The 24430-nt window shown below is 39.5% G+C and overlaps 1 protein-coding gene across 1 annotated transcript in view; it reads left to right on the top strand.

The window, feature by feature from the left end:
- Positions 1-24430, top strand: part of TRPM3 (transient receptor potential cation channel subfamily M member 3) — a 252210-nt gene that overhangs the window by 172605 nt on the left and 55175 nt on the right. Inside the window, exons 9-12 of the mRNA XM_057372497.1 lie at positions 10476-10548; positions 18447-18547; positions 20313-20447; positions 23053-23103. Coding sequence (XP_057228480.1) covers positions 10476-10548; positions 18447-18547; positions 20313-20447; positions 23053-23103 — 360 coding nt within the window. The remainder of the gene's footprint in view (positions 1-10475; positions 10549-18446; positions 18548-20312; positions 20448-23052; positions 23104-24430) is intronic.

Here is a 24430-nt window from a genome sequence, read left to right as displayed (position 1 = left end):
AAAAAATCCACCAAACCAAAAAAAACAAAGACAGCTGTTGTATTGCACTGAACCTGGAATAGCTTTTGGACCATCTGCTTTTCAACTAGTGTCAGATGAGATAGGGCATCTGCTAAGAGAAAGTACAAAAATGTCCAGCCTAACACTGGAGCAGAAATGTGCAGTTTRTTCAGTTATTGGGTCCATCCTGAACCTCTGTTGTGCCATCTTCATATCTTGAATGTGTCTGCAAAGACCAATATTCCTTTTGTTGCTTACACTCAGTAAGCAGATATTTTGCTTATTTGGTGCATTCAGTGAAGTCTTCTTCTAGATACTAATGCAACTTACTAACAATCTTTTCACTTCCTATCTTCCTACATATTTCGTGGTTAAATTTGCAGCTACAGAAATTAAATTTAGAATGTTTCTTTCCCCTCTAAAAATATGAGCTTCTGAAAATATCCATTACCCCACTTATGCTATTAACAGGGAAATGCACACTGAATTGTTATAGTGCTCTGCAAATTTTCTGGATAAGGAAAATGAAGACAAAGCAGTACTTGGTGACACAGCAAATTCTACATAGGATGGTATCAACCAATTTGTACAATCAGGGAATTGGAAGGGTTCWATGCATTTTGTATACTCTATGGTAATGTTCAGAAACCTTTCTTATTGGCAGGCTCTGTTGTGTCTGGGAAGTCATAATTTCTTTTCTCTTCCTTAGAAAATAAAATTACCTTTCAGTATCTTGAGATGGGGCACTGAGACCCGTTCATTACTGCTTTAATATCGCAGTCACAGGCGAKGAGCTCACTGTATGGGATGCAGGTTTTCTGTAGATAAAGCAGGAWCTGCAAATTTACTCTCCTGCAGGAATATCTCACGCTAAGGGAGCTGTCTTTTCCAGGTATTGCTTATTTGGTCTCAACAGCAAACCAGCTAAGAAACTAATGGTTTGTGACTATTTTTGCCCCTCAGTCTCTGCGTGTTGTCATGACACTGTCAGCCKTAATACAGAACAGGCATATGTCTGCATCCTCTATAGCAAAGCAATTTGGGCATCCCTGTATTGTCAGGCTGTTTGAAAATCGTTGCAAAGGAAAACTAGAGATTGAAGTTTCATATGGAGCAAGAGTCCCCAGCATTAACACTTTTGCCACCCAGTCAACTCACAATACTTTACTCTAAGGTCTGCATTTTCAGTTCAGATTGGAAAACACATTTGTCCATGTAAATGTTGCAGACAGTGATATTTTGGGCCATGACTTGTGTGAAACGATTTTCTAGGATGTACAGCAGTGGGAATGACCAAACTGAGTTCTTGTTTTCCTAGAATATCCAGAATATCCATCTCAGTGATTAACTGTCTCCATAACTTGTGACTTCAATGTTTCAGAAGAATATCAATTCTGTCAGTGTCTTGTTAATACCTCGCTCTATAGTGGAAGAGTTACAGGAAGTGAATTACACTTCCTCCACATTTCATGTCTGAATCAGGGTAATAGAAGATCTTGGATTACTCCTATGTTTGAATGAAAATGTCTATCTCAGAAATTAAAACCATTGCTCTCTCTTTGGTTTATCTTAACAAGTTTCTACACTGCAAGTCTCCATGAAATCACACCTCTGCTTAACTGCACAGYCCATGATGTGCACAGCCAGATGATGTAAAGGACCATGTCTGACTTACATTGCCCTGCTCATATGATTTGTGGCCTACAGTTTATATTTACTCATATATCAACAACTTTCAAATCAGAGACTGGTAATTCAGGCAGTGAATGTCCTAATGTGCCTGTATGAAATCAGTTGTATAAGAGAAAAGAAATGGCTCTACTACCAAAACATTTTTGGTCATTTATTCCACTGTAAAATATGCATATTCTATTRCAAAAATGTTGATAGCACTGTAAGACTTAAACAGTATGTGCACATCATGAAATGTGATTTTTTTAAATGAGAGARATCTGTGACATTTCCATAACATGTTTTCTCCATCATTGAGAGTGTCTTGGATGTCCAGACTGGAACAAARGATGCCAGATATGGGGAAAGCCAAACATTTACAGTAACCTCTGTCAATTGATGGCACCTCAATTTCAGAATTGCTGCCATTCTTATCAGCACTTATTGTTTTGCTTGTTGCCTGCTTTTTGCTAGACATTGAGTCTATGGAAAAACAAAACATGAAATGTTACTGTGCTGGCACAATGAAGAAGGAGCTGTAAAATGTTAAAATTTTGCAACCAACATTCAAACTTCTCCCCTTATATCTGCTCTTTCATATTTCCTCATTTGGAATTCTCTTTCATACTCATCAAAATAGCAAACTACTTAATTTATGTTTTCGCTAAACACAATTATCTCTAATCTTTTCATTCCTGARTTTCCTATTATTTGGCTATCCCCCTTCTTCTGCAGTATTACCCACTGACTTATCTGCTCACTTTGATCTTTGTTATGCCTCCACATCAAGCAGCTTTTCCCCTGTGATAAATAGTATTATTCATTCCAAGAAAAAGGCAAATGCTTTCCCCTCTTATCTGAACCATTTTGACACTTTACACAACTGACCTCCTTTAATGTTTTGTTTTATTAAATTCTCTTCTGTTTTCAGAGTAATTTTCCTCTGAAATATTTAGGTAGGCCTACCTAAATTATAAATTTCAACATGTACTCTGGAAGCAATTGCCTATTTTGCTGAACTAACCTSTTTTCTAAAACAGGAGACTTTCAGGTTGCACTCACAACTGCACCTGCRTCTTTTTAGAAAAGGGAGATGTTTTGTTCTGACTTACATAAAACTGTGATGCATAAGAAAAGTTCGCTTAATTGTCAGACATGAAATTTAAAGACACTAAAAAATTTCCCRGAGGTAGCTAAAAGAAAAAATAACTTTGAATATATTTAAATCACCATATAGTTTCTCCTGATGTCATAATGAGATGAAGATGAGAAGCACTTCCATCTCTAAAAGCATGAATAATTTGAAGGATTCTTAGAATGCTAGGTTTGCAAAGCTAGAATGCTTGGTGCTTTCTTTGCTCTCATCACTGCTATCCTGTTCTTTKCCTTCATCTTCAGCTATCCCTTGTGTAGTCAGAGGCACAGTCAATCTGCAGTTTAAGTTATTTTTCTTCCTCATCTCTTGTCTCATTCCTGACAGAGGATAAAACATCCTTCTGTGCAGATGTGCACAGCACTGTCTCTCGAGTTTTGGTGGTGTTTTCTCCATCTTCAAACACATGCTAAAAATCTGAGCATATTTCAGCTCAATCCTCATACCCTGAAGTGGTTGAGGTTAACCATACTTAAAAAAACTAAATGTTTGCATGTTGTAGAATAAATACCAAGTACAGCCTGGTGCTGCATTGCTATTCAAATTTAATCCTGGCCCCTTACAATGACATCAAACAGAATAAGATCTTCCATCTCTGTGGAGTTTCCAGAATAAATGGAAAAACAGGGAGAAAAACAGGCTGAGTTAGGATGGATGTGTTCACTTTTTGGCTAGTAAAGGCATAAAAAGAGGAACTGAATATGCTGGTTAAATATAAACAATATTTATGTTCTGTCATTTATTCCATCAAACAACTTTTTAGATTATTTCAAAGAAGGTTTTTTTCATTAATTCCCATTCTGTGGTCCGGGAAATTTGCCCTTGATGGTTACCTACTGCTCTTTTTTCTCATTCTAGGGATATAATCAAACTTTGTGGAGCACAAACTTGTACACACTGCCCAATGCATAGCAGCTCATATTAATGAAAGTTAATCATTTATATATCCAGCCAATCCTGCATATGGCAAACTGTGATGGCTTAGAAAGCATTCTATACAGCAAAACAAACTTTGTGTCTTGTAACTTCCTAATCTGGGCWCTAGCACTGTGTCTGTCTGTCCTCTGCACAAGTCCTGTCCTCTTCACACATGATAGGTCTACTTCACCCAGATGAGTAAGGGATACAAGTGTGAACRTTTATTGAGGGTAGGGGTACAACTTAGAAGAATTCAGAAATTTTTGTTTGTTACAGCCAACCACAGCCATTTCTTGTCCTCTAAAGAGTCTCAGTGTTTCTGCCATATCAGGGATTGTCCTCATGATCTAAGACCTCATTTTCCTCCTGTTTCACAGCATCTTCCCTCCTCAGCAGTTTTTTTGAGGTGTCCCTGTCTTGGCTGGTCCTTTGGTTGGTAGGTGCCGCTATGGACTGCGTRTGGACAGCTCTAATTAATGTGTCTAAGGTAACCCTGCATGTGCATTCACAGAGAACTTGGGAAATCTCACACAGCAGTGTACTATCTCTGTCTCTCAGAGTGTGAATAATTTCYGGAAGTCTGGTATTCACTGCTCTCAGGTATAACAGTGTTACCTGACTTTAGGAGCTCAATCAGCATGAAGGCAGGAAAACAAAAGAATGAATGAAACTCAGTAGGGCTAAACTGACCCTGCTGAGCTACAAACTATGTACAAGAGAAGGAAAAAAAAATAACCTGTCAAACAAGGATGGAACTGGTTATAAACAGAAAGCAAAGCAGTTTTTAAATAGTTGCTTTTGGTAGAGTCCAAGGTCAGATAATACTTTCCTTCTGCTTCCCACCAGCACCTCTCCAGCCTCTTCCCACCTTGCTTTCTATCCTGCTGSTCTTCTTTACTCTTCCTGCATTTTATTTGCTTTCTGCCTGTCCTGCCTGAAAATTAGGTTTCTGCCCTGCTGGACTGTAATTATTGCTGGCAGCTATCACAGTGTGCTGTAATCCTGCTTGCAAAGAAGGTCCGTTTTGGCTCAGTGATTTCCTACCACATTTTCCTAGGAAGAATGAGGACGCAGCTAGTTTACTTTCTTGGAAGTTAATCCTCTTCACACAAAGATACTTCAGCAAAATCTGCAGTGAGGTAAAGGGCAGACCTTCCCAGCTTTTTGTTGCTGAGTTTGTTTGTTTSTTTGTCGTTTGCTGGTTTGCTGGTTTGGAGGGGGGATTTTGTGTTTGTTTAGTTTGGSTTTTGGGGTGAGAAGGGCAGGGAAGCATTGGGTCGCTTCCTGTTTTTAAGGGCAAGCCTCGTGCATTTTACTAGGCAAGTTTTGTGGAGGGAAATGAGAGGTAGTTTGTGATACAAAAGTTTGATTGACTGTTTCCAAGCACCTCTGCCTGAAAGRAGTCCATCTGCCCCAGCTTTGAAAGAATCTGCTGCTGTACTTTGCAAATAGATCACTGTGGGCACACCAAAAAAAAACCCCAAGATATTTAGCAAGAATCCRGTTGCCTTTCAACTCCTTTGCAACTTGTTGGGCAGCGTCTTTTGATGATTCATTTACCTGTGTGTTTTACATAAGTCTGTCTGAAGATCTCTCTCTTCAGCGCAGCGCAATAGAATTCAATACAATGGTATTTGTAAGGAATGCTAACACCAGCTTCTATAATATGTGYAAAGAAGAAAAGAAAAAAAATATTTTTAATGCTTTCTGTTGGAAGTCACAGTTGCTCACTGAGATGACTCAAAAAATTACCTGAAAAAGTCATTTCAAGCCTACAAGTAATGTTAACACTGAGGAAGGAAAGGAGGAAATCAAAATAAGACCWTCCACAAAATACCCAATGGGGTTACAGATGAACAGAAAAAACTGTTATTTTAAAATAATTGAGTTTAACAGCAACAACTGAAAATATCAGCTACATGGAGGTAGCTGAGGGGAAAAAGGGTACTTAATTTTGAGGGTTTTTTTCTTTTTTGGGAGTAAATTGGTTTTTGGTTCAAAAGAAATAGCTGACGAGGGTAAATAGTAGTTTTACTCCATAGCACAATTTCATTATTTTCCTATGAAAAATAGGAAACSCTTTCATAGCTACAATGTGAAACAGAGCAGCATAGAAAAGATTTCTTTTAAAACTAATCTTCCCTTTTTCACAGCAGTATAGAAGAGTGTTTAGTGGTAGTTTGACTAAAATTGCAGCTCTTACCTCCTTGTTTCCTTTTGGCATGTAAGCAAGGCCTTAGCATATATTACTTTTTAACACAAACTTCTTGGGATTTATTATTTTATAATGAAATGTCCTGGGTTCCATACACACACCTTACTAGGTTGTTCTTCTATTTTTTTTCCTACTAAAGTTGTCCTGAGGGTGCAAGTCCACAACAGAGTCTATGGTAGGTAGATGAAAATCTCTTAGGCATTTTCTCTTCACTGAAAATAAAGGCTTTTTCTTTTTCTTAGCAGGGAGTTATTAAATGGGTTTCTAAATCTTTAATTTTCTGTTCTTTTTGCATCTACCTAGATGCAAGACATTCATCCAACAAGAGGTAGGAGCGTGGAGCTTACGACCCAGATATTTTCCTTTAGCACAGCGTATTTTTTAGTGCAGGAGCATCTGTAGGCCATTCTGACAGGGCTCCAGCCAATGTCCTCCTGCAACATCACAGTGTTGCTTGTTGGTTCTCTGCAGAGATTCACCCACCAATGTACCTGAAAGTGGCACTGCCACATTCTGAGGTGCATTAGTGGCTCTTGGCATTAGGTGACCACAGTGCAAACATAAACCTCTTACCTGTTAGCTCACRGGAAAGAAAACACCAGAACAAGAGGTCTCCAGCAGGACAGACAGGTTTGGTAAGTCCTAAAGCTATTGGACATTTCTGAGTGTCAATTCTGCATAAATACTTTAGGACATGTCTGCAAGCCCTCGTGCCTCTGAATACAGAAAGTAGAGGTTGCTTTAGTCATTTTAAACCTTGCATGCTTGCAGAAATATGTCTTTTGCCAACCTGATTGATTGGTGCTCTGATTTTCTGCTGTGTTCTGCTTATCTGCTCAGGCTCCAGACAGATTGTTTTTTGGGGGTTGGTGCTATGTTCTCACTGACAGCCTCACACAATAGGATTAACTTTGKTTACTCCTACTTGCTGAGTACCTGCCTAAACAAAAGTTCAGTTGCCTCAAACACCTCAAGATGAGTGCATYAGCCACAGAGAGAAAGCAGCTATGGAGAGTGACAGTAAATCGAAAACATAAGAAGAGACTGAACATACCTGTTTACTGCCTGCAGGATTCTGTGCATTCAGAAAAGACTGAAGTCCACAGTACCAACTGAGGTTCCAAGGCCCTAAACTTCAGAGCATTTTGAAAGTCARTTGGCATTTGGTTGAGGGCCAGCTGAACATGAGCCAGCAGTGTGCCCAGGTGGCCAAGAAGGTCAGTGGCACCCTGGCTCATAGCAGSAGTGTGGCCAGCAGGGCCAGGGCAGTGACCATCACCCTGTGCTAAGCACTGGTGAGGCCACATCTTGAGTCCTGTGTTYGGTTTTGGACATGAAGTTGTGTCAGGGGAGGTTCAGGTTGGATATTACAAAACAGTTCTTCATTGAGAGGGTGGTTGGGCACTTGAATAGGCAGAACTGGTCACAGCATCAGCCTGCCAGAGCTCGAGGAACATTTGGACAGTCCTCTCAGGCRTGTGGTGTGACTCTTGGGTGTCCTGTGCAGGGCCAGGAGTTGGACTCAATGATCCTTGTGAGTCTCCTCCAACTCAGCGTATTCTGTGATTCTYTGAGGTGCTCTCTGTCCAGAGAAGGGCAGCAGAGCTGCAGAAGGGTCTGGAGCACAAATCTAATGAGGATCAGCTGGGGAAGCTGGATATATTTAGCCTGGAGTAAAGGAGGCTCAGGGGAGATTTTGCCACTCTCTAAAACTGCCTGAAAGGAGGTGGAGGTGATGCAGGGGTCGATCTCTTCTCTCAGGTAAGAGGTGACAGAACAGGAGCAAACACCCTGAGGTTGCACGAGGTGCAGGGTTGCATTGGATATTAGGAAACAAATCTTCACTGAGACTTGTCAAGCACCAGAACAGCTTGTCCAGGGAAGTGGTTGAGTCACCATTCCTGGAGGTATTTAGAAGAGTTTGTGTGGTACATGGTTTAGTGGTGTACTTGGCAGTGCTGTGTTAATAGTAGAACTAGATGATCTTAGAGGTATTTTCCTCTTATTAAATTCCTCTTACAGAACTAAAATTTTCTGTGATTGTGTGATTGTATGAAGTATCGTATTTTTCCTTGGTTCTGTCTGAAATTCTAGTTCTACCTCAGGCATGACCCCTGAATTATAATTCTAGTATGAGTCTGAGCGCTCTTTCAATTTCCATCTCTCTTTCCCAATTATTTGTCTTCTTTATTTTATCACTTGAATTATGCCCGGCCTCTTAAAAATAATGATAAAACCATAGTTGATGTGGAAAGACAGTCTTTTATTCTAATGTAAGTCATTTACATAGTTCCCTTTTATTTTTAATACAGCAATACTTTGTTCTGCTGAACTGGGTTTAATTTTCTGATGCATGGGAAGAGCGATGAAAAATAAATTGGAAGTTAAGGGTTATATGTGGTCCAATATATGAGAAGTGCTTTCTTTAATTTTCCTGTGGTGATAAGCTGTTCAGTGATTCCTTTTTATTAAGCTGGGAGTTCACTGATGATGTGTTTTGTTTGAGATGTTGTTTGTTCCTCCTCCAAACTCCACTGTCCAGTCTGTTTAGCTCCCAATGTGCAKACTGCTTCTCCTGAGGACCTTCAGACAGAGAAGGACACTTTGCCATTTCACGTTACCTCCAAGTTTGTTGTCTGTGGCATGGCAAGCACATCATGACCGTGTGGAGAAGAGGGTCTTACCAGCTCACATCTTGATTGTGCTTTGAGATGAGACACACATAAAAATGTGTATTTCTACTCACATTACGGGCAGCCTGTCTGCACTGCAGGGAAAGCTTCATTGCCAGTCATTGTGGAAGTAGAAAAAAAATTAGGAAAATTATCATCCAACATTTCTTTACAAGAAAATTATGGAGCCCTGGAAGAGACTTCCTAGAGGGGTGGTTGATGTTCCATGCTTGTCTGTATTTAAGAGGCATTTGGGCAATGATCTTAATACCATGCCTTAACTTTTGGTCAGGCAGTTGGACTAGATGATTGTTGAGGATGTCTTCCAACTGAAATAATATATTTTTTTCCTGTTCTTATCCTGTTCTATTCTATTGCATTCTAAATGTGCAGTATGGGGATAGACATCAAACAGTTTGCCAGAAACATCTGGAAATTCCAGAGGCAGAGAGAAAACAGTTCATTAAAGCTTCATTTATGCTTTGTCTCAAAACACTTTGAAGGGTCAAACTAAGTCTAACTTGGAAAACTTTACTTTAACTGGGGAGGTTACCCAACATAAGTAATTTCTTACATTAAATGATTTAGACATCACCTAACTCAATTGACTAATTGAGCTAAGCCCCTTTCATGTTATTTATCCAGTTTGCCTTTTTAGCCTCTAAGATGCTGTACTATTTTCTGATGCCAAAGTTTCTAAAATTCCTGGAGCTCCGAGATCAATTTAAGGCAGAATAGGCTAAAGGAGGGCTGCACTGAATTTCCTGGGATAGGCTCTGCTGCATTTTTCAGCTGTCAAACAGAAGCTTATCACCAAAGTTTTACCTTGTACTTCAGACTTTATATATCTCCTTCTCCTGAGGTGGCAGTCAGCTCTTTGTGCCCTGATGTTTGCTCTGCTGCAGTTCAGTGCTGTGTGAGTAGGAATCTAGGAACATGGAAACAGCATACGTTGCTCAATATGAGTGTGAATTAAGTTTATGCAATTCCTAGTTATATATCACTTATATAAAAAAAAAAGGAATTGAGGCAGTCCTGACAAAAGAGAAAATAGATAACAGCTATTTAGATCAAAATGATGACATAGTTTTCGCGGGTAAATGAAAGGCACTAGTAAAAAACTGCAATCTCTGTTGCTTCTTCAAGAAGCAGAGGTCCAAAACCAGCCGTTGCCATGGCAACAAGAGGAGCAAGGGGATTTACACTCCTGTGTGTTTCAGTGCAGTCTTAACCAAGAGTGAATCTGGCTAAAAGAACAGCTGCACTATATTCATTATTATTATTATTTATAATATATATATATATAATAATTTATATATATTCAGTGCCTCAGAGTCTATAACCAGAGTGATAGGTCATTGACCATACATGGCTGAAAATGTTCCTGGACCTGTTAGAAGCTTAATTCTTAGATTATTTTACTAACTCTCTGCTATATAAAATCACRAAGTTGAATAAGTATCTAATATCACTTGAAAATATTTATTCTGTGCCACACGCCACCAATTAGGTCCACTCATAATACARCTAAATCCTCCTTGTAATCTATTGGGAGCACTAATGTCACTCTAATACAGAAACATCCCTTCATCTCTAATTTCACCCTCTAAGTGTCATTGAATGCCTTTTTTTGCATATGATCATTAATACAATTTCAATCTTATCAAATTTTGAAGAAATACTGTATATTAATCCTGTTTAACAAACTTCTCATAAAGCAAATAAAGTAAAATTATCTCATAGCCATCAGAACATTTTAAGATTCAAGTCATGCTGCCCTGATTTAAGTTATTTTTTAAAAAAATTACCCTGGTTTCATTAATGGTATTGTCTTTTGACATTGCAGATCACAGTTTTTCGCATGGGATCAGAAGGACACCAGGATATTGATTTAGCTATCCTGACAGCACTACTAAAAGGTAACAGAGTTAAACTCTGCAGTGAGTCCATATCAATCCAGTCTGCCTCTGATGTGCTGAAATCTGCATTTATYGACAGTATCTGTCAAGATGGTAAATCTATACCATGAAACTGAAGAATCCTTCTTGCTCCAACAGCTTTATACAAACCCAGCTCTTTCTTTAAACAACTACTGTTTTTCCTTTCTGAATTTTTGTTCTCCTTTCACAATCACTCATGTGTCACGAGAAACATCAGTGGTGACCTCCATACCAGTTACTTGAGAAGAYTGGTATTCACAAGACAGACAAAGAGTTTCTCAGACTTACTTAGATTACCTTGGTAGCTAGAACATCCATTTATATAAAGCTGGCTCTATTGTCACAGTAAAATGTTATCTGTAATCATTCCTAGGAAAGTCTGGAAGTAGTGTGAGATTCTTTCMAGCCTCCACTTGTAGAGTTAAGAACTCTGCAATTGGGGTGGTTTGGTTTATAATCTTAAACTTGACAGTTGTTAAATCTTTGCAAGCCATTATATGTCAACTAACGATCTTAAAAGGTTGTCTTGAAATAAATTTGCTGTTACTACAKATCATCATAACCATAGTCAGGCAGACACACCATTTAGCTTTCCTCTCTCCAAAATATTGTGTTATCTAGTAATGTAGTATCTGCTTACAAGTATAGAAACAGGTGAGATTTTAAAGGCTCTGAAGCCCATTAAACTTTCCAAATTAAGGATTACATACCTAAATAAGGACTGGGAGGTTGACATTTGAATTGTATTCCACCAAAAGGGATTTTCACAAACTACCTTTATCAGTCACCAAGGTCATCTTATTGCTGTCTGCTCTGTTTTRTGCTATGTAATACAGACCATGCTGATTTGAGAAACAGAGAATAACACATATCAAACAAATTTAAAGTGCAGCCTGAGTAACATGAGGGAATGGACTTCCAAAGGCTGGGAAAAGTTGTGTTTCATGAGGCTCTTTGATAGTTGTCATCATGCTATTGTCATGCCACACCTGGATGAGATGGTACAGCTGTGGCAGGCCTGAATTTGAGTCACAGCAGAAAATGTAATAGATTTACTGGATATTCAAACAGTAGTGGAGCTTATTCTTGCTTGTTCCAGGAACAGTTTTCTTAATTTCTTCCTGTTCAAGGAAGAAAAGCTGTATGAAGAGAGAAGGCCTCAGTAACTTTAATGTAGCCATGCAAAATAGCATTTTACCTTCTGTGTAACTTTTAATCCCATTTTAAAAGTTTMACTTCAAATGCTTAAAACAAATATATGAGCAAGGAAAGTAAACAAGCACTGGCCACTTCCRAAGTATTATTTAAAGCTGATAGATATCAACAACGGAAATGAGCTGGAGTTACTTTGCCCCAGTAGTTTTTGTTACTTTAGGTTTCTGTAGTAGTGCTCTCTGGGATTCTGCAGATCATTTCAATCAAGATACCAGTTGTTTGTCCTGCAGGTAACATGGCTATTTTGCTGCTGCTAGCCTGAGGTGAGGAGTTTTAGCCATCTACATAATTAAATCTCAAGGCGTTTTGGACATCTTCATGCAGAAGCAATATAAATCAAGGTGAAGGAAAAAAAAAAAAATTCAAAACAAGGATCAAGAATTGTATCCATCACCAATTTCATCCTTTTTGTCCCTGGGAAATAGTAAAATTGCAGGTTTCATTTTTATCTTAAATATAACAGAATACTTCATTATTCTCAGTGTGAAGTTATTMTCTTCATTTCTGTTCTTAAGAAAATCACTGAAATAACTTCTCTCATTTTCTATTAATAAGGAGAAGAAAGCCTTAGAGTTGTGATGCCACTTTTTCAAGGTATATTTTTAATGTCTGAATCCCAACATAGTTCCCTGGAGTCTTCCGAAAAATGACTTTTGGAATCTGAAGAAAATAAACCACAGGCCTGTGAGGATTGTTTTCTATTTGAAATGYTCTTTTGCAGTACTTATATAAGCAACTGTTTTAATGGTTGAATAGTCCTTTCTGATCTGGAATGCCCATTTTTCAAGTGCCTAACTGGTTCTGTTGGCCCCTTACTAAAATAAATTACCTTTCTCTTCATCTTAATGGTGCGAGTCATCATAAGGAATTTTTGGTAGCTCAGGAGGTGCCTGGATCTTATAAGTGACATCTCCTTTCATACTTGTTTGAGAATCCTGATTTGAAACTCTGCTGATGGCAGCAGCACTTGCTTCTTGCTGGAGGAGGAAGAAGGAACTTAGACACCTCATCTTTCCTGCTCCTCAGGAATTCTGGTTATGAAGGTATTCAATGAAGATCAGATTTCTCAGGCGCCTCTGGTACATATGAGCGTTCTGATCAAAGGCATGTARTCAATACATGCAAAGATGAGATCTGTGGTCTCAGCCCAGTCAGTTGTCCTTTTTCACACCATGTCTTTGTGCCGTTAGCTGTGGTCCACCTTGAAAGAAACTTTCTGTAAATATCCCATTAGTCTGGTGATACTTGGGGTTTTTATCAAATCAGGAAGTTTAAGGTAACAATTCCAAACCATTTGTCTATTTTTAATAAAGAATTTATTTGTAATAAGTAAAATAAATTGAAACTAATTTTTTCATGCCACTGGAATTTTCATGCCATTGGAAATTTACTTGCCAGAGTTGCATGYCTCTTAAGTTTAAAGAAAAATAGTAATAAGATTTGAAGACAGGGTCTGAGCTGTCTTGAATTTCATAGATTTAAATTCAAGAATGAATCTCTTCCTACTCTCCAGTATGTGTGAAAAAAGTGGCAGAGCAAAGTATGAAACTGGTGAGTGATTACCAGTAGCTTTTTCTCAGTCTCACTGATAAGGAATTTGCAGCTCTTGATAGTGCAAGAGGAGCATGTCAACTAATGACCCATCCCACCCTGGTGTGAGTGATCTGGTCAGRGAGGTGGGGGACAAGGGTTTGGAAACAAAAATTATCATTTCCTGCTTGCTTTGTAAAATTTGTGATGAACTAATCTCATTTTAAGCCCGCACCAGACACACTGCCAATTCAGGAGCTCTCCTGGACAGCATATTCCACCAGCCCCAAATCTGGCACCACATATTATTTCCTTGTTTGTCTTTACAAGTCACTTGTTTAATCTTGTCAGCAAGATCTATCTTTCTTGGAAGTGATCTTCAATAAACTACAGAATGGCATCCAAACTGGTTATCAATTTACATTGCATGGATGTCACAACAGCATATGGTTTGCAAATTCTTTTTTTCTTTTTTTTTGTGTGGAGAGACACAAATGTGGGAAGTAAGTTTCCAAAGGCATGAGTTTATAGCAGGCAAGTTTATCAATACAGTTTAACTGTTTGTGCTCTCTTAGCTTCAACAGTTGGAACTCAAACCATAATGGATTTTGTCCTTTTGCAGCTGCTAGCGGAGCAGAAGGCATGTGGCAGGGAAGTTAAAGACAGCATATGGAGATGTTCTAAAAAAAATACTTGTTTTGAAGTGGCATCAAAGATCCTAGTTCACAAAGCTGTTGCAATGTCTGGAGCAGACTGGCACCAGCCATGGTGTTCCAGAAGCCTCCCTGGTGCAATTGTCAGCTCTGGGGAAGGGGTGCAGTTGGGATGTGCATACAGTGATGTGACTGCCCTGTATCCCTTGGAGATAACCCATGTCAGGCTAATGCAGAGCTGATGTCTCTGCACGCTTTCCAGCCTGTGAATAAGTCATGATTCATGCTCACTGAGTAGCCATCATGTGGTATCAGATGGCCCAGGATAGTCTGCCMGCCGTGAAATCACAGACACAAAAGGGTTTCAGAGTTAGGTCAGATATATGGTTACTGCACTTATAGCTGTTCTTCCTGTCTGCTTAGTTATTGACAATTGGTTTCCAAAATGCCTGGAAAATTCTTGTAGCAAATGCAGTGGAAACACACAGCCTTAGCACCAAACAGCTGCAGAAATGTAAGACAAATTGGACCTGCTGAGACACAGAGCAAAAAGTTAATTAGGAATGTTKTTTTCTCTAATAGATGAAATTATTTTCTTTAGATGATGATCCAAAGAGGATGCTAACATGCTTAGAGGCACTATGGAAATGAGTGTCCCATYGCCATTTCTGTCTAGACAGATCAGTTTCTTGTCATTTCAGCTTTCTGGATTCCTGAGCACCAGGGTCATAGGCTATTCCAGGAGAAYCCTTTAGGGGATTATGTTGGTCACAGCAAGCTTCAGCCAGTAGGTAAAAGCCAGTAGTAATAAATGTGTACAAGCTCTTCAGTAATCTTGCAATTGCACAGCACTCTTTGTCTGGTGTTTGCCCTGGCTCACTGAGGATTGAACACCAAGTTCATGGTCCCAGGCTTCATCATCAAGGAATATTGCATTTTTGTTCCAAGATACTGAGTAGACAGTGTGACTTTTTACCAGAAGAGTCTGTGCAACATATTCAAGCAGTCCCGGACGGCAGCCTAAGAACATAGAATGAACATCTGCATGAACTAACAGYTGTCCCAGCAGTCTGTCTATATCCAGCAATATCTATACCAAGGTAAAATACTGCCAAAACAGTGTATTGCATCCCAAATGCACCTTTTCTTCTAGGAGCAGGTGAAAGGAAGAGTCACACTGCAGATGTTGTCAGAGTCMGTGTCATTCTTTTGAGGAACATGTCTTACAATCAGCCAGACACCAGAATGCTGAGCAAATATTACAGAGACTTTAGTCATATTAACTAAAATGCTGTTTAATGAAGCAAGTGTCATCTGGTAATTAAAACAACACAATGCAAAATGTTATCAGCTCTACCTTACTTCTTTATTTCCGAGATATCCTTTGGCTTTGATTTGGGCATGTTACAGTGACACTCATGAGTGAGATGCATCCCCAGAAAAATCACTTTTTGGATTCTTCCTGCTGACTCAAATCCATGCTCTGTGKCACTGAATACAGTCAAGGAAATGATTTAAAGGAGATAGTATCTTAAGAGAGGTCAGCTCACCCTTTTTCTGTGGAGTTTTTCTTAGATGAGTGGAATCGTTCATACTTCTTAATACTGGGTAGAATTCCACCTAAAATAGCCTGCATACATACTTTTCATGTGAGACAAAGGCCATCCATCCTATCCTAGAATAAAACCAATTAAAAGGCATCCACAGCCCATATGCTGCTCTGTACAAACACTTATAGCTTTGATTTTCCTTCTCCTCTTAAGTAATGTCATTGTTACCCACATTCACCTGAAAACCTTTCAGGAAAAACAGGAAAGAGAAGGAAGCAAGGGGCAAGGGCTTTCCAGCAAGAAGCTTTTCTCTGGAAGTACCCATGCCACCACAGGCACCAGGGCCCCAGCATGCACACCTGCCAGTCTGCACCCTGGCTGATAGACTGGTTCAGTCCTGCAGTATACCATCCCCTTGAGAAACCACACTTTTCCTTCGATGGCCAGATGTCTGCAGCACTCTGTGAGACAATGAAATCAAACATTACAGCAACAAACACCGAGAAGAGCATCAACTTTGGGGCTGCAGGCATACCCACAGGAGAGCCTGGCCACTGCTGGCAGCCTGAAGCACAGTAAAGGGAAATTGGAAGAACACAGCCTGAGCCATGGCTTGCTTTCCCCTCTGCTCAGTATTTGGAGCAATGAGCATGCTCAAAGAAAACAATTTTGATAAACAGATGAGCAGGCACCCCCTCATGCCCTACACCAGCTGCTCTTTCCTGTGATCAGATGCACCAGAAGTCCCTGTGTTTATCTGCCAGCTGAATCTTTTCTAAAGCATGAAAAGGCCCAGGATTGCCAGGGTCGGTTGACACAAACTGGAGAACGCTCCCTGCTAGGGCTCAGAAGTTAYTCACCTGAAGCCTCAGTGATTTAGCTTGACCTCTGTCTGAATTGGGGGCAGTGTAAGTAGCCCACTTCCCTCCCCAAATCCACCTAATCCATTCTTGATCCAAAATGATTCCTAATTAGACAGCACCCCTGGCTACCCAGACTGTAGGCTGCAGTAGGAAAATCAGGAATTGAAGCTCCCTCATCACATGTGCGAAGTGTTGTCAGGCTGTGGGATCACCATCACTGCTCCTGGGTTTTAGAGTTCACCCATGTGCCTCCTCCATGGCTCACCAAAGACCTTGCCTGAGCACCTGCTGAAGCTCTCACTTCTCCTACAGGCACGTGGTTGGGAAGGAGGAGATCTGTTGAGAGGATCTCTTGTTTGCTTCAAAAGGGGGGAGAACTTTATTTGCTCTCTGTGTTTAACTTACACTGTCATAYTCACTGCAGGTATCTTTTTTTTCTGTTTTTATAAGTAAATCTTGAGATGTTGAAATGTAGAGACATTTTTGCCTTTCCCAAAGGAAAATATTTTCTGTTCTTGAATGCTGCATGTTGCTTGTGTAAGAAACTGAAAGTTGTTGGCATTCCCCATGCGGTCTCTTGTGAGAGCTTTTGTCTGTGTTGTAGTATACAGTAATGAGAAGTTTGTCTTGTACAGAGGGGCATCCTGATACTTCTTATCCACAGAAGTTACAGAAACTTTTTAATTTTTTTTTTCTTCTTCATTTCTTTCRATTCTGTTCTGTTCCTGCATTTTGCACCTTTTAATCAGAGCTTGTTTCTGTACGGATGTGATTTGGATGATTCACAGTCCACYATCTCCCAAACAATTGCAGTAGGTATTGACAACTATTGAGCAATGTCAGCRGTGAACTCACTTCAAAGTTGGCAGTTAGGAAATTAATCTATAGGCTAAGCTTCATGAAGGTTTTCATTAAGGTTTTCACAGAGAATTTCAGCAGCCAGCTTTATGTTTTCCTTGCGTCCACTTTCAGYGTCCACTTCCAGCTGGAACAGCGTGTGGGTTTGAATAGTACTGAAATGGGGACAGAAATGCTTTGAAGTAATGAAAGCTGTTATTCATCCTCACTCCATGATACCAGTATAAGAATTAATAAAGACAAAATAACAGTAGAGGTATGAGGTCTTTAAAAAATAAGCTTTTATACAATCACCTAACCACCGCATGCAGATATGTAGTTAAAAATCAAAGGGCCTTTTATTTATTTGGTTGATCAGTTCATTCAGGCCAGCTCTCCCTGTGACACTGAGACACAAATGCTGTTTTATTATTACAAATCAGCTRAGAACCATGAAATATTAAAAAAACACAGCAGGGCGGGAATGTCCCACAGTGTCCATTAAAACTACAGGGAAAAACATACCCTCCCTTCCAAAAACAAACAGCTCAAATCCATTTTATCATCAGCATAGTTTCTCATTTAATTTAGACATGTTATACCTTGACACCAGCTTTATGGAGTGCTTTCTTGCATGGATATTTCAATTCTGAAGGGAAATTTTTCCCTCCAAGACCCCTCAGTATCAACAGGGAAGAAATTCCTATGCTTCTTACCAAGCTGGAATGCATAAGATGCCAAAAAAAATGCACAACTACTGAAATCAGTGGTTTTTGTATGAGTTGAATCTGCTTGTAATTGCTAGAGACACGTGTGTGTGCKTGCCCATGTGGCACACATGTGTGTGTGGGTGTGTGTGTATTCCTGCAGCTCCATCTGTGTCCTGGCTTGTTCTCTTGCTTCTCATCTGATAGGAGTGAAACCATTTCAGTCCACCACAAATTGCCTCTTCTGATATCCCTGTATCTACTGTGTTTTGAAGGGGAATGTGAGGAAATAATTAATGTTTATAAGATAATCTAAGTACCATCGATCCAAATTTGAGTGCCAATGTTTTTWTCACAGGTGCAGTGGGAGGTTTGGTTTTGTTTCAATATGAGATCAGTTGCACAAATGACACGGACATCTGTGAGATCTTTAACGAAGAGGAATTACCATGGGATAATGAGCCTAATGTCTTGTTTCCTTTTCTCCTGCTCTCCTCCCTGCACCCCTGTTTGTGTACACAGGAGCTAACGCATCTGCTCCCGACCAGCTGAGCCTGGCACTAGCCTGGAACCGAGTGGACATCGCCCGCAGTCAGATCTTTATTTATGGACAGCAGTGGCCGGTACAGTATATGTATCATACGTATAAATATACAGCATCTTCTGTTGGAAACGCTCTGAACCCTACAGAGTCTGCAATCCATTCCGATGGCAATGGTGGCTTTAGCGTAGTTTAAAATACACTGGGTCTTGCCAAACACGCGGCTCGTAATCACAGCTGCTGGAGGCAGGCACAGAGATGTGAATGTGTTCTGTTGTCCAAGGAAATGGTGACATCTAGCGATGCCTTCAGAGTAGGAAAACATGCCTTCGAAAAAAAGCGAAGTGGCAGATTTAAACTACCAGGCRTGATTCTGCAGGCTGAGAAAAACAAGGACCTGTGTAAAACAGTGTTTTAGCGGTAGGCTGTTAATACAAGGACAGTGAAAACTACTTATTTCTCTTCAAGCAGCATGCTTTTGTATGCAAATACTGAATTTGAGGTGATGATTTTACATAAAAAATATGCCACAYAAATGTTGGAGGTCTGGTGTACCACAGAATTTGATCAGGAGTGTCACCACGGACGGGATGTGCATCCAGACCTCAGATGTCTGTGTCCAGTGCTGCTCTGCGCAGCCTGCCTGCTCTGCATCTGCCCCATCCTGTGCCCCAATTAACTCCCCAGCTAACACCATTCCCAAAGAGCACCAGGGCATAGATTTTCTTCAGAGTGGTAGGTCTGTAAATAGAGGGGTTATTGAATGCTGCGTTGAGMAGAGGAGATTGTGTTGCAGCTTTGACAGTGGCAGAAGTCACCCAGAGGAAAAAAAAAAAATCAGAAGGCTTCAATCTCTACCTGTATCTCTTGAAAGCCCAACTTCACTCAGAAGTTTTAATTGGACCACAATAGTCACTACTGTGACACTTATTTCATCGCTGTCATTAAAATTTCATGTGCTATCATTACAGGAGCATTTACAATTCCCCATGGAAAAATTCTAACAATAGGAAATGCTTCTGTTTAAATATCCTTGCTTTAATGTAGCTTTCTGCAACTTGCTGCCCCTAAAATTTAGTTCAAAAATCCTTGCCTTTTCAGTTATGGAGTGAGCAGGACTATTTATCTTGTCTTTGATACTGGGCATAAGTACAGCTCAAAACATAGGAGGGATTTTAATGGCACTAAATGGTCCTTACTGCTACCTCAGCATCACCACATCATTGCCAAAATTTGCATRAATTCTGCAAACTGCAATCCTTTTGCAAGCTGAAAGCTGGGAGGGTGAGATAATTTCTCATCATTCTAACTCCTCCTGACCTATAGGAGATAACAAGGAGAGATTTTGTATAAGAAGACCTCTTGCATTTGTGTCTTCAAAGAAATGGAAATTATAAAGCTATTTCAGTTTCCTGGATGTCTAAATCTCCCTCAGTTTCCACACCACAAACAGAAGAAAACTCTAGTAAAGGCAGAATTAAAGTGAGTTTCTGTCCACATAATATGTCCAATATAAATAAAATGCTTGACTGGAAAAGAAGAAATAACAATAATTATGAGATGGTGAATAATGTGGGCAGGTGGTCACCAGTTTTCTGGGTTCAAGTTCCTTTTGTCCTTTGTTTTTCCAAGAGTATGTAACCAAGCACCCTAATAGTCATTTGCAAAATGCAGCCCTAAGTCAGAAAAACTCTTWTAGCTTAAAACTGTGATTGTCCCATTTTAAGCATAAAAGAGCAACCCTCAGAATTTTGTCCACGTTCCCTGCCTGTGCTAGAGTGGCTGAACCACCTGGATGCAGCCCGCCATGCCCAGGGACAGCTTCAATTAATCAACTTGCTTTGCAGGTGGGCTCCCTTGAGCAGGCAATGCTGGATGCCCTGGTGTTGGACAGAGTGGATTTTGTGAAATTACTCATAGAAAATGGAGTAAGCATGCATCGTTTTCTCACCATCTCCCGGCTAGAGGAATTGTACAATACGGTAGGGCCAACCTAAGGCAAATTTTCTGTCTCTTTATTCACTGTTGGAGCTCCCATTTGTATTGCAATGACATGATAATGATGTGTGAGGCAGTCAACACCTGCTGGAGAAATTTTTCCTTAGTCCACATTGTCTCTCTTGTTTGTCTCTCACAAAATGTGTCATGCTGTGTCTTGCCCACATAATCTGCTGTATGGATTTTGTAAGACATGAGTTAAACCCACACACTACTAGCTAATTGCTTGTCATTGTTATTCTGATATGACAAATTTTGGGTTCAGGCMGGTGGCACTGGCTGGAAGACAGTAACAGGCAAGTCAGGACCCATGTGATGGTGCTCTATGACTCCTGACAGTATGGTTTCTGTCAGGAAAAGAARAAACTTGCAACTCTTAAGCAACATCTCTGTTACAGTGAAGGACTTCCCTATGGCCCCTCTGGATGTTCCAAAAACTTTTAGAAACCTGTTTGCAAGTTTTCAATCTTTGCCATGAAAAGGAATATAAAACTGTACACGTTCAATTTGCTTCTGAATTTTCAATTSCAAAACACTCTCCAGCTATCACATCATTATTACCTACTTAGGAAAAAAMCAGAAAATTCAAACTTCTTAAGTGTTATGGAAAAACATCTTGAAGCTCTGTCTAGTTCTTAGAATTCGTAGTTTTGTGTGCTGGAGAAAGGCTGTGATATGGACATATTTCTTTTCAAAAATCATTTTTTTCTGCCACTACTTTACAAAGCCCTTGCCATCATAAGCTGCTGCATTTGGCTGTTACCCAGAGATGTTTCACACTGGTGGTGACCAGAAGTCAGTCTTGCAAAAACATCAAATACKAAAAGAATTCATTAAATTTGGAGAGAAAATATAGAGAAACAGGTATCCATGCCGCCCTAGAGACAAATTCCCATCTGATCTTTGATCAGCTTACACTTTGCCTATCGACTGCCTTCTCTGTATTAAGAGCAGAATGCCTGTGAGCTTTCTTGCAACCGGGAAAATCACTGTAGTTCTTGTACCAAAGCCAGTTTTTACAGGGAATAAGTTTGAGGGAAGTCTTCAGTTCTACAGCTAAAAAAAAGGCTTTTTGAACAAATTTATTGCAAGTTATAGGAATCAGCATGAATTTTTCATGCACAAATTCCAAAAGACACAGGCTGTGAAATGCTTTAACTACCAATTATAATATATGACCAAATGCATCCATAGGAGCACCAAAAAATTTACAAAGCCACTTAAAAAATACCRTATTTCAGCGTGAGACCTGGGAGTGACCTCTGATGCTACAAACCAGTGAATCTAACTTCTGCCATGRCAAATTTGTAAAAATAGAATAAAGTATAAAACTCACAGACAGGGGAATAAATTTTATGTCAACAAAGAGTTTATCCAGCTTCTGCAGGAAAATGTTAAGCCTTAGAAATCAGTTACCATTTCTGCAATGGTAACCATCGTCATGCAGGAGAATAAGGATGTTGTCCTTGGTCCCTTTTTTTTTTTTTTTTTTTTTTTTTTTTTTTTTTTTTTTTTCTTTTTTTGTAAAACTTGTTTTGACAGTATTTTAAAACTTCAAAGGTTCTTAAAGAAATGTGGCTGCCATGGCATAGAAAATTAGGGTCACTTTTGGTTTAAAAACTACTTGAATGTTGGAAAGCAGAGAGAAGGAATACAGTGTCTGTTTTCACCACGAAAGGGCATTATGGCCAGGGTCATTGAAGATCCTGTCCTGMGACCGCTGCTGTTATATTTATATCAGATCTGAAAAATGGTAACTACAGAAGAGACAGTAATGTCTGCAGGTGATTTAGAACCACTCAGGGTAGGAAAATCTGGAGCAGCATATGAAAAATCACAGGTAAGTCTCATCGTGCTCGGAGATAGGGTTACATAAAATTATGTGCTGACAAGTGCAGAGCAATGCATATAGGGAAACATTGTGCAGTGGTCTTATCCATCATCAGCAAGAAGACCTCTCATAAAGTCTCTTAAAATATCAGCAATAGTCAAAAACAACGCAGAAATCAAGTAAGTAAGTAATTTTTATGAATATGTATACATATATGTATGTATGTATATATTTATATATAAAAAACTGAAATTGTGGGATTCTTCTTCTAAAGAATATTTTTTTAATGTCAGCTGGAGTCAAAAGRAAAAATTCAGACTGTGCATGTTGTTAGTAGCTTTCAGATGAGACAGCCTCGATGCAATGCCAGGCTCAGAGTCTCTCTGAGCCTCCAGCGGTGGAAGTGCAGGTCCTGAGTGCAGGAAGGCTGAAACTAAAGCARCTGCTTTTCCTTCCCTTCCATGCACTCTTTCCCAGAGGCTGTGCATGTTGTGCTGTGCTCMTGGCTTTTCCCAGTCAGGAGCCTAACTTGGTATTACATCCAATACAGCTGTTCTGTAGGGTCTTCCTATGGAAGAGTTTTCTACAAAAGAGAATTCAGGTGAAATAATGCTACTGTAATTATTTTGAGGGGGTTTTTAATGATAACACTGTAGAACTGAAGTGCTCTCAGCTTCCTGATTGCTAAACTACTAAGGTTGTCTCAACATTTCTATTTTGTGCAAATTATCTTGTTCTTTCTCCTTTGTCCTTTGCAGAGACATGGTCCATCCAACACTCTGCATCATCTAGTCAGGGACGTCAAAAAGGTAAGAGTCCAATAGACGGTAGGTTGAAAATAACGCTGTTGCTTCTTTTGTAGTTAGATACAATCGCTGTTTGCATGAGCTTTCAGTCGGAGCCGTCTCCTTCCTGCCAGTACAGAATGTCCTGTTTGTCTGCTCCAAAATGAACTTTTTGCACATAAAGCACAATTAGCAAGTTATTTGGCTTGCTTTCTCTGTGGTTTTAGATGCTTGAGTAATAGTGCATCTGCTGCCATAATTGKAGGTTCTTACATACTGTGTGGATTTATGCTGTTACTTGTATTTTTCCATACCTGCAGCTGTTGTCAAAGCTACTTCCTGTGTTGTTAGTTTACTTCCAAGCCTGTAAAATAGCTCTTATGCTTGTCTGGTTTGTTGAAACAGTTCCTCGTTCTGTATTTTGTGGTACATTGCAGCCATTTGCCTCAAAAGAAATGTAAAAAAAAAAAGGAATAGTGCAAGTTTCCCTGACCCTTATGTAAATTTCAAGCATCTTGAGTTAAAAAAATCTATTAGAARAGCAGGACAGAAACACTGAAAAGTATAGTGTCAGGAAGGAGATACCAAATACCTTTACCAACRTGTTCAGGATTAAAAGTGTTACGGCAGCTGCAATGAATAGAAATCCCTTATCCCCTAAATATGTGGATCAAGTAAGGAGATTGAGTCTACAACTGACCTCATCAGCTTGAATATTCTCCCAAATGTGCAGATTACAGCCTTGCTCCTTATGTAAGTCAGACCTCAAGGTTAGCATACTTGAGAAGGGACATGGGACTAGATAGAAAATTGAAMAAGGAGAGGACATTTTTTCTAAGAACCCAGGTTTTAGTGGTTTCTCCTGCAGAACTGAAGTCAGCTCAGGGAAGAGAGTGGCAACATGTAGCATCTTTTTAGTAAGTAACTCCAAAGAATGATCAGTAATACGTTTAGAAAGGTKCTTTTGGTGTTCTTTTGATATTCTTTAGTGTGCTAAACAGCATCATCATTGTACAATTATATGTAGTGCATTCAGTGACCATTGAAAAGTGTGAAATATCTGCAAAAGAAACAATGCACAAATCCTCTTGGACAGAGCAAAGCTAGAATGTATTTAGAATGGATACTGCTCTTGAAGCCCAGGTTTCCAGTTTTTTTTTTTACTAAATACATGGTTATTCATGTGCCTATAAGAAATTGAAAGAAGCATCATCTGTCTTCTGCTTTAAAATATACACCTCTCCAAACTTCTTCTCTCCCCYAGAATCACCTTTCGAAGGCCTTCTGCAAAGGCATAGCAAATTGTATGTGGAATAACTAAATAATATCAATCTCTTTTTTTTTTCTGAGC

This window comes from Malurus melanocephalus, unplaced genomic scaffold (assembly GCF_030028575.1).
Source record: "Malurus melanocephalus ecotype Western Australia unplaced genomic scaffold, MMel_1.1 scaffold_7, whole genome shotgun sequence".
Classification (NCBI taxonomy): domain Eukaryota; kingdom Metazoa; phylum Chordata; class Aves; order Passeriformes; family Maluridae; genus Malurus; species Malurus melanocephalus.
The sequence above is the reverse complement of the archived record's forward strand: the minus strand, read 5'-3'. Positions and strand labels throughout refer to the sequence as shown.